At 46.1% G+C, this 12846-nt stretch overlaps 1 protein-coding gene across 1 annotated transcript; it reads left to right on the top strand.

Annotated features, from left to right (window-relative positions):
- Window positions 1-8360: 8360 nt before the first annotated feature.
- On the top strand, window positions 8361-12588 carry LOC113028410 (zinc finger MYM-type protein 1-like). Its single transcript, XM_026178653.1, has 4 exons — window positions 8361-10294; window positions 10719-10833; window positions 11041-11407; window positions 12584-12588. Exons 1-4 carry the CDS (start codon window positions 8766-8768, stop codon window positions 12586-12588), a joined length of 2016 nt encoding a protein of 671 aa, XP_026034438.1. The 5' UTR covers window positions 8361-8765.
- Window positions 12589-12846: the final 258 nt, after the last annotated feature.

Below are 12846 nucleotides of genomic sequence, written 5' to 3'. Positions count from 1 at the left end.
TTTTGGAAGCCAAGGTTCAGTACTCGGCATATTATTTTAAGGCTGAAAGAGTCGAGGCTTCTGTCTGGCTTGTGGTAGAAACCCATAATAATGCTTACCTTTAACCACACTGTTGTACCAAAGCATGCACTGCTGGTGGTATTTTATTTCATCACAGTGATACAGTACAGGAGTGAGATTTTAAATGTGCTATAATGGTGGCAAGCCAGATTTTAAAACAACATAGTATAGTATATTTCTTCCAAAATTACCACCTGAATCAAAAACATGTGAGTTTTGCATTATCAGTTAAAAACCTTCATATTCAAGTTATGTGAAATAAATGTTGCATGAAAACACTGGGTAGCTTTGTGCAGGATAAAAAGGTTCACTAGCATTAATGTGGTGAATTCACAGTGGAGCAGTGTGTTGGACTGATACACAGTGTCTGTGGTGCTTATGGTCAGTGTTGGGTTACATCAAGTGTAGCAGAGATGAATTTATGTTTAAGCTGATGATGCTCAGATTAATTCACTGAATTCCAAATTTATCCTGTGTGGTGTAAAAACTGTGTGAACAGTATAGTGTCAGTGTAGGAGATGCACATCAGCCAGGATAGCTTGTGAAACAGTTTACATGTTGTTGAATTTATTTGTGTAAATCTGCAGCAGATCAGCTGATCACAGCATGTTAGTTATGATTCTTTTCCCTGTGCTGAGTCACTACACAGGTGTTAGGGTTCCCTGATCTGCTGAATCCCACTGTAACCCTTTACTGTACTAGTTGTACTGTTTATGTGCGGAAGTAAAGTCACCCTCTACAATGTAGGCAACAGAAAATAGTTAAATTTTAAAATTCAACTTCAAGCTAAGGACATCCATTAGAATTTTAATTTAAATTTGAATAATTTTGTATAACCTATTATGTGCTTATATTATTTTTATTATCATTATTAGTATCTAAATTATTATTCCACCTGCACAAACGCCGTCTGGCACGGCCCCGTCCACTGGACCAGATCTGGAGCACCCTTCCGGGTAAGATCGGTTAAGGGGCTGGTCAGCTGCGCAAACCCTGGCACGAACCGGCGATAGTAACCCGCCAGCCCCAGAAACCGTCTCACCTCCTTTTTAGTCTTGGGGCGCGGGCAGGATGCGATCGCTGCCGTCTTTTCCACCTGTGGACGCACCTGCCCGCCCCCCAAGTGGTACCCCAGATACTGCACCTCCCTCTGTCCAACCTCACACTTCTTCGGGTTGGCCGTGAGCCCCGCCTGCCTCAGGGACCCCAGGACCGCGGCCACCCGCTGCACGTGCGCCGCCCAGGTGTCGCTGTGGATGATCACGTCATCCAAGTAGGCAGCAGCATACGCAGCGTGCGGGCGCAGCACCCGGTCCATGAGGCGCTGGAAGGTGGCAGGGGCCCCGAACAAGCGTAACGAATTGGTACAACCCGTACGGAGTGGAGAAGGCCGTTTTCTCCCTGGACTCGGCAGACAAGGGAATCTGCCAATAGCCCTTGGTCAAATCCATCGTCGTGAAAAAGCGGGCCGTGCCCAGCCGGTCCAGGAGCTCGTCGACCCGGGGCATGGGAGAGGCATCAAAGCGTGATACTTCGTTCACCCTGCGATAGTCGACACAGAACCGGATCGACTCATCCTTCTTCACTACGAGAACGATGGGGCTACACCAGGCGCTGTGCGACTCTTCTATTACTCTTCTATTTCAGCATTTCCGCCAACTCTCTCTGAACGATCTGCCGTTTATGCTCAGGGAGCCTGTAGGGCCGTGAACGCTCTGTCACGCCAGGCTGCGTTACAAAATGATGCTCAATGAGAGACAGGCAGGGGGGAGAACACGTCCACAAAACGCTGTTGTAACGCGACAACGTCCGCTCTCTGGGCCTGTGTGAGATGGTCATCACAAGGGAGGGAGGCGGGGATGATGGAATTTGGCACCTCCGGCCCCAACTCATCTCTCTCCTTAACCAGGCTTGCCAGAGAAGCGGTTTCAACCTCTCTCCACACTTTAAGGAGATTGAGGTGATAAATCTGCGTGGCCCCTCCCCTGTCCGACCGAGCGACCTCATAGTCAACGTCCCCGACTCGCCGTGTGACCACAAAGGGTCCTTGCCACTTGGCGAGCAACTTCGATCTGGAAGAAGGGAGTAATACAAGCACTTTGTCTCCCGGTGAAAATTGCCTAAGTCTAGCCCCTCTGTCATACAGGCGTTGCTGACGCTGCTAAGCCTGGAGCAAATTCTCCCGTGACAACCTCCCCAAAGTGTGGAGTTTTGCTCTCAGGTCTAACACGTACTGAATCTCGTTCTTGGCGGGGCTCGGACCGTCCTCCCAGCTTTCTTTGATCAGGTCGAGCATCCCACGTGGCCTCCTGCCGAACAGCAGTTCAAAGGGAGAAAATCCCGTAGAGGCCTGGGGCACCTCCCGCACTGCGAATAACAGAGGGTCTAGCCAGTGATCCCAATTGCGTTCATCCTCGTTAATGAACTTACGAATCATGGACTTTAAGGTCTTATTCAGCCGCTCCACCAGCCCGTCCGTCTGAGGGTGCTAGACGCTGGTCCGAATAGATTTAATGCCCAGTAATTCGTACAGTTCCCGCAGTGTACGAGACATAAACGACGTGCCCTGGTCAGTCAGTATCTCTTTCGGGATTCCGACTCGGGAGATGACCTGAAACAGTGCCTGCGCCACACTCTTTGCAGAGATGGTGCGCAGCGGGACTGCTTCCGGGTACCGCGTTGCATAATCCACCAGGACTAACACAAAGCGGTAGCCGCGTGCACTCCGGTGAAACGGCCCGATGAGGTCCATGCCAATGCGCTCGAACGGGACCTCTATGAGTGGAAGCGGACGCAAAGGCGCTTTTGGTATGGCCGGCAGATTAACAAGTTGGCAGTCCGGGCAGGACGCGCACCAGCGGCGCACATCCGCTCGGATGCCCGGCCAATAAAATCGGGCCGTTATTCGCTCCAGAGTTTTTTCGTATCCCATATGCCCTGCCATGGGGTTATAATGAGCCGCCTGGAAAATCGTTTCCCGGCGGCCCTGCGGCACCAACAGCTGGGTGTGCATCACCTCCGTGCGAGCGTCACGACTCACTCGGTATAACCTATCTTTCGACAAAATGAAGCGTGGGTAGGTCCGCACGGCTTCGGGGCGCACCACGTGACCACCAATCTCAATCACTTGGTCAAAGGCTGAGCGTAGGGTATCGTCACGAGACTGCTCCAGTGGGAAATCACCCGTGGGGGGAACTTCCGGAGCCGGCGGGACTACCTGTGAAGGACCCGCCGTCTCCCCCTCCCCTGAGTCAGTGTCGGACGACCCCGCGTCACCACTGAGTGCCGCGCAGACACTACATGCTACTAGCGGTCGTGACCGCACCCCCGCATACTGTCCCAACAGATGATGAAACCCCGGCCAATTCGTACCCAGAATTAGGGGATGCGACAGGCGCGGGCTAACCGCAGCCGTTATTCTATGCGTTTTACCCTTATACTTCAATAACAGTGGCACTATGGGATACCTGTGAACATCACCATGCACACACCTCACCTCAGAATGGGTGGTGCACAAGGGTCTGCGTGCAGCCCGTGTCCACCAAAGCATGGCGTATACCCCCTCGAGTCCTTACCGGAATGCTGTATGTCCCTCCCGGACCGGGAGAGGGCGCTGGAGCACCGGCAACGCGGAACACCTGCCCCACCTCCATCAGAGGACAGTCCCTCCTCAGGTGTCCCGGCTGTCCGCACTTCCAGCACTCCTGCCCCGGCGTCTGTGCTGCTCTCCGTGGCTCAGGGGCAGCGCTGCTTAGGTCCGGTCCCTGGGAAGGCACAAACGCAGCAAAAGGATTAGTGGGGCTCAACGCCAGCGTCCGCTCTGCCTGCCCTGGCACAGGCATCCAGCGCCTCGGTGCCGGCACCGGGGCTTGTCTGTTCGGCCTCCGGCCGCTGTCCCCGGGCTCCCCCGCTCTAGCGGCAAGGTGGTCCTCCGCTAACGTCACCGCCACCTCCAGACTCGCGGGACGGTGGCACCTGACCCATCTCGCCGTCTCTGCAGGCAGCCCCTCCACGAACTGCTCCAGCACCACTTTGCCCACCAGCAGCGTCTCGCCTTCTGACGATCCCGGCTCCAGCCAGCGTACGGCCGCGTCATGCAGCTTCCGGGCCCAAGCAAACGGCCGATCCGCCACGGCCAGCCGACAGGCCCGGAATCGTCGGCGACGATCTTCAGCGGTGAGCCCCAACCTGTCCACCACCGCCCGGCTCACGTCCTGGAAGCTGCCCCTCGAAGCCGGCGGCAGACCCAGGGCCGCCGTCCGAGCCTCCCCTGACAACAGAGGAAGCAAACGCGGAGCCCACTCCGCCTGCGGCCACTGGCAGGCCTCCGCCGTGGCACGAAAAGTCTCCAGAAAAACCTGGGGGTCGTCCCCGTCCCCCATCCGGGGCACCGCCACCGACAGCGGTGGGGGCTTCGGCGGGGCAGCGGCGCCAACCAGTCGCTCCAGAACCAGAGTCTGCCGGTCCGTCTGCTCCTGCAGCGCAGCCAGGTGAGCCCGCTGGGCCGCTGCCTGGTCGTGGCTCATCTTTGCCATCTCCGCCAGCATCTGCGCCAAATACTGCAAAGGCTGGGCGGGCGGCGCAGCCTGCGGGTCGGACATCCCCACACCGGCAGGCTCCTGGGTTTGTTTGGGAAGGTAAATTAGAAATATTTAGTGAAGTGTATTTTATTTGTGTTTAGTTCTTTTTTAACTTGTAGTTCTAAATTGGAAGATTATTGTGATATTGAAATATAAAGTAAAATTATATTTTATTATTTTTTTCATCGCTCAAAATAAGTGTCAGAGCCGGTGTACCCGCCGAAACTCTGTGCATTTATCGAGACTTTCAACCCCAGGTAGGCCAATTATGGATCTTCGGATCCACATTATGTTAGCAGCTGTTCTCCACCATGAACTATGTTAAAAACAAACACCGCTCACGCCTCACAGATGACAGCTTATTTGAAGACGCTGTACGCAGAGGTTCAGGAGCAGAAGTTCCATTGTAAACATACCAGGGCAGACCCGTTGCTTTTTAGCATCTCTTTATTGACCACTGTTCACACACGGTTGCTGTACGCATACAGCCGGCTGTAGCTTTTCAGCTCACAGCCCGACACATACCAACACAACAGCATAGAGAGCACAGACGTTAAGGTGGCGAGGCGTGATTGCGGGTGCCGCTCAGGTGCGTCCGCCTCCCCTGCAGCGGCGCTGCAGACCACGCCCCACCACACACATTAACCAGGTAAAATACATATTTAGGCAGAATTTTGCATTTTTTAGCAGCATAGTGCTTTTTTACAATTACTTTTTAAAAGTCAGGTCAAGGATCCAAAAGCCCAAAGGCGAAATAAGGGTGGCGGCTCACAACAGTTTTTGTTTGCTACATGGATCATTTTATGTCTGTGGAGGTTCTCAGTCATCCAGGTCATCGTAGTCAAAGGAGCTTGCAAAGAAAAGCGTCTGGACTTCTTTAAGAGTTCAAAATGTGTTAATTGCATGAATAAAATTTATTTTTCTCTGTAGCACTTCATGGATTTCGTAAAGAACACATTTTAGTTGCTCTGTGGATTCTTTTAAAAAGCAGTTAAAAATGTTTCTGTTCAAACAAGCCTTTTGTTGATCTACGTATTTTATATTCTTTACATTATTTACATTTGATCTTTTACATTGTGTATAATGTCTATTGATTGTATTGTTTATTTTAATATTTGTGTACAGCGCTTTGTGACTGCCTTACTGTGAAAAGCGCTTAATAAAAAAACTTTACTTACTTACTTCAGTTGTTCACACAAAGCATAAAGGTAAAAAAAATATACAGTGTTATCTTCATTTAAGTAGTATTTAAAAGTATTTGCGGCTCCCAGTGTTTTCTTTTGCGTGGAAACCGGGTCCAAGTGGCTCTTTGGGTGTTAAAAGTTGCAGACCCCTGGACTAGAGCAATGACATCAGTGTTGTGTTTGACAGTGTGGCAAAATGGAATGGAAAACCTAACAAGGGTGTTGCGCATATTATCTAACTGTTTTAAAAAAAATAACAGTCATGTATCAGTTCATTCCACTGACAAACCACTACTGACATGTTATTTCCTGTAATCTTGTGATCTTGGCTCTGACCTTGAGCATAGTTTGAGTAAAGATCTGTTTTGTGCTCAGTGTGTCTAACTATGATTCAATTCTGATCAATACTGTAGAATGAATAGTAATTCTGGTGAATTGTGAACAGACAGATGGAAGGACAACGTGATGGCGTACGTTCATCGATCATTTGACAAGACAAGCTTACAAAGCAAATGACATGAATATCTGTAACATGTATGACTTCAACTTTGCTTTTTGGTATGAGCTACAAAATGATTCTTTCCATCACAAACCTCTCCAACCTACAAAAGCAGACTTTTTTGGGCCTTTTAACTGGAAAATATTTATTTCATGACCATGGACACAAATCAGTACATACAGTATGACAGCAGACTGATGAAATCTCATGCTCAGGACAACCAAGCAATGTTGGGAAATTCATGTTGAGGACCTTGAAAAGAATTCAAAACACATCAGAATTAACCGGCTTCATAGTTAATAGACCAAATGGTCAAATTTCTGTATCACTGTGTTTGGTTTTAAGTACTGTAAGAGTGAAAGAACATTGTCATCATCATCAGATGAAACGAGGAATAACAACTTAATCATTTTCATCCGCAAAATTATTGTTGGAAAAAAGGCCAAACTCCCTGATGAATACCAGAAAAATAGAGCTTAAATTAACAAAAGGAATTGCATTAGTGTTCTCCATTAAAATCAAAGGTCTTTTCCAAATTCAAATACATTACTAGGTGCAATCCAAAGCTGTTTTACTGTCCTGTGCTCACAATAATGCCTACACATACATACTTTATACATATGCTGGCTCAACAACTTTATCACTACACAGACAAGATTAAAAAAAAACATCTCAGCTAAGAAAGTGCATACAAATGAACACACATACAGTTTCATGATGGCACAGTGGGACATCACAACCAAACCCACAAAAATTTAGCTTGTAATTACGTATGTTACACAACACAAGTTTGCTTTTGGATAAATCCAAGGAGGCGTTTTATACTAAATATCTAGTAGGCTGATAAGACCATAACAGTGGCACCAGCTTTGTTGGCCAGTGGACAAAGAGGTTATTTTCCGTGTTAAATGCACAGACACTCAATGCTATAGACAGTCATGCAAACAGTCCTAAGCGGGCCATGTCCAGCTTTAGCTGAACCCTGATTAGCAGTGTCACTCTGAATCTTAGCATTGGTTTTAGTGCTAAACCAGACCTTAGGCTAATTGGGGAGGCATGATAAAAATTACTGAAAAATGGGGGCAGGGGATCCTACATAGGACTGAGGGAAGTGGAAGAAACACAGATGGAGGAAAAAAAGATACGACAAAGGAAAGAACAATCACGTAGAGATCAGAAGGTTTATGAAAAGTTAATGAAAGCACGCGTAGGGAATTCCTTCAACACGTCACTCTGCTGCCAGAAAAAAAAAACTGCTGAAGAAAAACACATTTCTCTGTGATTTTTCCAAAGCGTTGAATATATTTACTGTGCCGTAAAGGTTTTTGGACATTAATCAAACCTGACATTTTGAATTTAATTAGAATTGTGTGAGTTTGTTGCTGTAACAGTAGCAGGGAGCATGGGGAGTGTTTGTCACTACACATGTTCCCACTTTATTGTGAACTCTGCTGACTTGCACTTCAGAGGTGGCAAAGGCATACGCATTCATAACTTAAGTAGAAGTAGGGTTAAAAGTTACTCTGGTAAAAGCTGATTCTACTTCATTACAATATTAATACATCGTCTTACAAACTTTGCCCAAGTTGTAAATGGGGGACTTGGCTGCTGCTGTTTAGGGGTGGGTTTTTATAATCGATTTATCGATTAAAATCGATTCTGGCTTGGATAACGTAAAATCGATTCATTAAAATCCTGAATCGATTTTTTAATATAAATTTATTTTGCCCGAAATACCAGAATCTCAGGTGAAATCTCACAAAATTTCAACCACCACCAAACAGCTAAGACAGTAAATGAGAGCAGGAACACGGATTCTGCACAAAGACTTAAACACACAGCGCGACCCGCGGACCAGAATCAGTTAGATGTCGCCTTTCTCACGGTCGGGGCTGAAAGCCGACAGCTTGCTGATTCTGATCTGTCGGCGGGTCCGCGCTTTGTGTTCACGCCCTTTATGCGCTGATTCTAAAGCTGTTAGTTTGATGCCTCGAACCAGCAGCAAAAGAAGATCCAAACTATGCTTCACATCAGTGGCGGCTGGCCCATAGGGGGCGCTCGGGCTCCGCCCCCCCAAATGTGGAGGAGTAAAAATATATATTTTTAAAAAATTCATCAATGATAGTTTTACTATGTGTGTGCCCATATACAGCCAGGCGTATTTTAACATTTTCACCAGCTGACTCATTAAAGTTCAACCAACAAACGGTGTTTTTCTTCTTCTGGGGCGCTCGTCAAAGCGCCCTTGATATGCAGCGAAATAGCCTATCATTAAATGGTTGCCAGGGGAAAATAATAAATATTTGACCTATCAGCGTCGCTGAATTAAATGGTTTGGGGGCGCTTAAAATTGCGCCCCTGCAGAAAACGCGCGAAGATTTGCTGTTCTAGAATTTTACCTCAGTCAGTAGCCTAAGTGAGCTATAAGGTCAGAGAGAGACGATGGCAGCGGTATTGTTAACGGTTGAGGCACAGCCTCCCCCAAATTCGGTTAGATCGCTTCTAACCTACCCTTTTGCCAGAAGGACAATGGCAGAAAAACTGCAAGTTAAAGAGTTGGGACCTGACAAGCCCGAAATTCAACTAACCCAGGCAACGAAGGAGAAGTCAAAAGCATACAACAGGACTTTTTGTCGGAGTTGGTTCCAGCGCAAGTCGTGGCTGACAGGCTGTGGAACAGCTAATGCACTTTTTTGTTTCCCGTGCATACTGTTCAAAAGTGACAAGTGTGATTTGACGTGGACACAATCTGGACAAACCGACTTAAAGCACCTCTCCGAACGAATCAAGAAACATGAAAGCTCACGAGTTCATATGGACAACAGTGTAAAGCTAGCTGTGCTAGGGAAAACTAGCATAGCGGCGCAGCTAGATGATGGACATCGGATTGCTTTAAGAAGGCACAACGAAGAGGTAGATAAAAACCGTCATATTTTATCTAAAATCATCGATTGTATTAAGTTTTGTGGTGCTTTTGAGCTAGCAATGCGGGGACATGATGAAAGTGATTCCTCAGACAATCCAGGGATTTTTAGAGGTTTAGTCGACTTGATGGCATCAATTGATCACGACTTGAGGCAACACCTTGAAAATGCTACTGTATTTAAAGGCACCTCGAAAACAGTCCAGAACGAGATCCTGGATTGCATGTTGGCAGTTCTGAGAGAAAGGATCGTGGAAGAAGTAAAGGCAGCGAAGTTTTTAGCCATTCAAGCTGATGAAACCACTGACATTTCTACACACTGTCAGTTAGTCATGGTGCTAAGATACATTGACCAACGAAACCGTATTCAAGAGCGTTTTTTTGAATTCATCAAGCTACCCAATGCTTGTGCAGATGCAATAGCCAGTGCCTTATCGGAGAGGCTGCGCTTCATCCTCCCCCAGGGACAAGAGAGAAAGTTGATCGCCCAGGCCTACGATGGGGCCGCTGTAATGAGGGGTACCACTGGAGGAGTGCAGCGTAAGATACAGGACATTTATGCTAACGCTCACTACGTACATTGTTATGCCCATCAGTTAAACCTGGTAATGCAACAAGCAACCTCCCACATCCCTCAAATCAGTCACTTTTTTTCCGACATAGCAGGATTCGCTTCTTTTTTTACTAAATCGAGCAAGAGGACTGCAGTGCTTGACGAGGTGGTGGCGCACCGACTTCCAAGTGCATCGGCAACCCGTTGGAACTTCAACAGTCGTGCTGTGAATACAGTGTATGAACATAAAGACGATCTGGTGAGGTGTTTTCAGACCATCCGTAACAGGGAAGGATTTGATGCCCCTACAAAGAGAGATGCCGGTGGTTTCGTGAGAATGCTGGAAGACGAAGCTTTCTGTTTTTTCCTGGCCTTGTTTCACAAGATAATGCCACATGTAGACATGCTGTATAACCACCTACAGAAGAGAAACATCGATTCTGTCACCATCGCAGGGATCACCCAGACATTCATCAGCCGCATGCAGGCTATCAGGTAGGCATAAAAGCATAAATATGTAACCTAGAATAAATGTTAATTATCTATGCATAGATTCTATCAAATTCTCTGCATATATTCTGTGTTCTGTGACTTAAATGTTTAATGGAATTCAGATAATTTTGATTTATATCAGCCTTTGAAGTAATTTTATGAAAAATATTTGATTAAGTATATTTGATGAAGTATATTCCCAGTAATGATTTGATGTAGCCTATACCATAGGCTATTTCCTGAAATTATGGCCAGGGCCTTTATTTACTTGCACTGGTTTTCCCCCAGCCATTAAACCAGGTCCGGTTATTAATTAAATCCGGTAATTCCCGGTAATTAGAACACAACCTTTGTTTGGTTTGTGTTTGGTTAATATATCCCTATTCAGTTTTCAGAAGCCATTAATGAAACTTATGTATTGGATCAGGGAGGCACTTCCTAATCTGGTTGTGGATGAGGAGTACAGGGGACCTGTTCAAGACCCACCCACAAAGAGACGGAGAACATTGGGGGAAGACAGGCAACACCATTTGGCACTGGAGGTAAGCACTAGCTGCTTGGTCTGATTTAAATCGGATCATCAGATAAAATCTAATGACGATGCTGTCAGATGTCATTTGATATAGTGGTCATGACTGTTTTGTTTTGTTATGGACAGATTTTTTTTTTCAGAATAATGATTAACATGAGACATGTGCCAAAGTCTTACCACTGAATCTAACTCTTACCAATTATATATTATTGGATAGGTGTGCGACACCATTATGAGCCATGCCAAGGAGAGGTTTTCTTTCACCAAGCACCTTGTCAGCGCCACTCTGTTGCAAGGAGACTTGTTCCAACAACACAGCAAAAATTTTCCAGATGCAGCACTACAAACCACAGTGGAAGCCTATCCCTCATTGGACAAAGCCAGACTTAAAACAGAACTGTCCCTGATCTACGACAACGAGGAGTTTCAGAGTTGTAGTGGTGCGCTGGCGCTCTATCAGGTTCTGATGGAAAACAACCTTCAAGACACATTCACCGAAACTGTAAGTCTTCTTAACATCCTCATCACCACACCAATGACAACATCAGAATCGGAGAGGTGTTTCTCTACTTTAAAGAGACCTTGTGAATCGGAATTGAATCGATTCTAGAAATCAGTGACGATACCCAGCCCTACTGCTGTTGATAGATGTGATTTGGTAGTGAAATTTGGCACTGATGGGTGTGGTGTGAAGCAGTACTCAGTAGAAGGATTGCCAAAAAAATTTATGCTCAGCTATTAATTGATGTAAAATAAATATTGGATACTAACAGTGTCATCTAAGTCTCACCAAGCTGAGCATCTTCACACAGTCCCACTGCAGACAAACAGGAACATAGCTCCTCACTTCGCTAACAGCTAAAGTTAGCTAAAGTTAAAGTCCTTAAAAGACTCACATTTCCTCCTAACATGTCAGAGGTCAGTAAAGTTGCTGTTTCAACACCATTGAAGTGTTAAAGAGTTTACATAAATGTTAACCTGGCCATCTCAATCAGTAAGCTAAAGTGCTAAAGCTAGCTGTTGTGTCTCTTTATGCTAACCATGTTCTGGTAGCATGTAACTTTTTAAAATGCAGACCCATTTTTTGACTGAAACCAAGTATTTTAAAAGATATTTCATTATACACAAAAAACACAAATTAATTAATATTAATACCTAACGTGGTTGGGCTATGAAAGACCATTTTTAGATTAGCTCAAGCTAATCAATAATGTAGAAATGTGGTAGGAGGATTACCAGTTCTGTTAAAAACAAAAACAGAGGAAGCAGGAAAGCATTTCACGTGTTAGTATCCTGAGCTGTCTGACAACAGGCCAAGCATATCACTTATAAAGTTAAACATTTCTGTTTTTATGACTTCTCAGAACATGTGAATCACTTTCTGTTATTTGACAGTGCACTCAGCAGTGGCAGCATATGAAGCACAACCAGGGGAAAATGGACAAACAGACCAAAAAGGCCCTGGCACAGTCTCGTAAAACTGAGTTGACCTTTGTGTGATTCCTTTGACAACATTCAAAGAAATAAGATATATTAACGATGCTGCGTAAAGAACAACAGGGGGGACAAAAAGAAGAGAGTGAGCGTGGAGGGGAAAGATCAGCAAGTAGAAAGCTCCACTAAATATCAGGAGAGGAAACGTGTGACGCCGGTCTAGAAGGTGACACCTCTGGACCAATCTAAGTTTCCACTACACACACACACACACACACAAATATACACATTACTGATGTTTGTGTTGCTATGTGTTTGTTGAGCAGGTTGAGAGGTGTGTGTCTGTGTTGCGTGAAAGGAGGGGCAGATTTCTAGAAAAGAAATGGTCACTATGTCTGTGGTGTCGGGTGGGTATGTAGGTGGTGCCATGGGTGTGTATGGGGTGGAGTGACTGTGTATGTTAGGGTGTGTGTGTGTGTTTGCGTGGGTGTGGTAGGTGAAGTGTGTGTTTAAGTCCCTGGTAGCACGTAGCAGCCGCCTGTGCATAAATAGTAGCATTTCAATGGTAGGTAAAGTGACGGTGATGTCA

The sequence above is a fragment of the Astatotilapia calliptera genome, chromosome 8, assembly GCF_900246225.1.
Source record: "Astatotilapia calliptera chromosome 8, fAstCal1.2, whole genome shotgun sequence".
In the NCBI taxonomy this organism is placed as follows: domain Eukaryota; kingdom Metazoa; phylum Chordata; class Actinopteri; order Cichliformes; family Cichlidae; genus Astatotilapia; species Astatotilapia calliptera.
The sequence above is the reverse complement of the archived record's forward strand: the minus strand, read 5'-3'. Positions and strand labels throughout refer to the sequence as shown.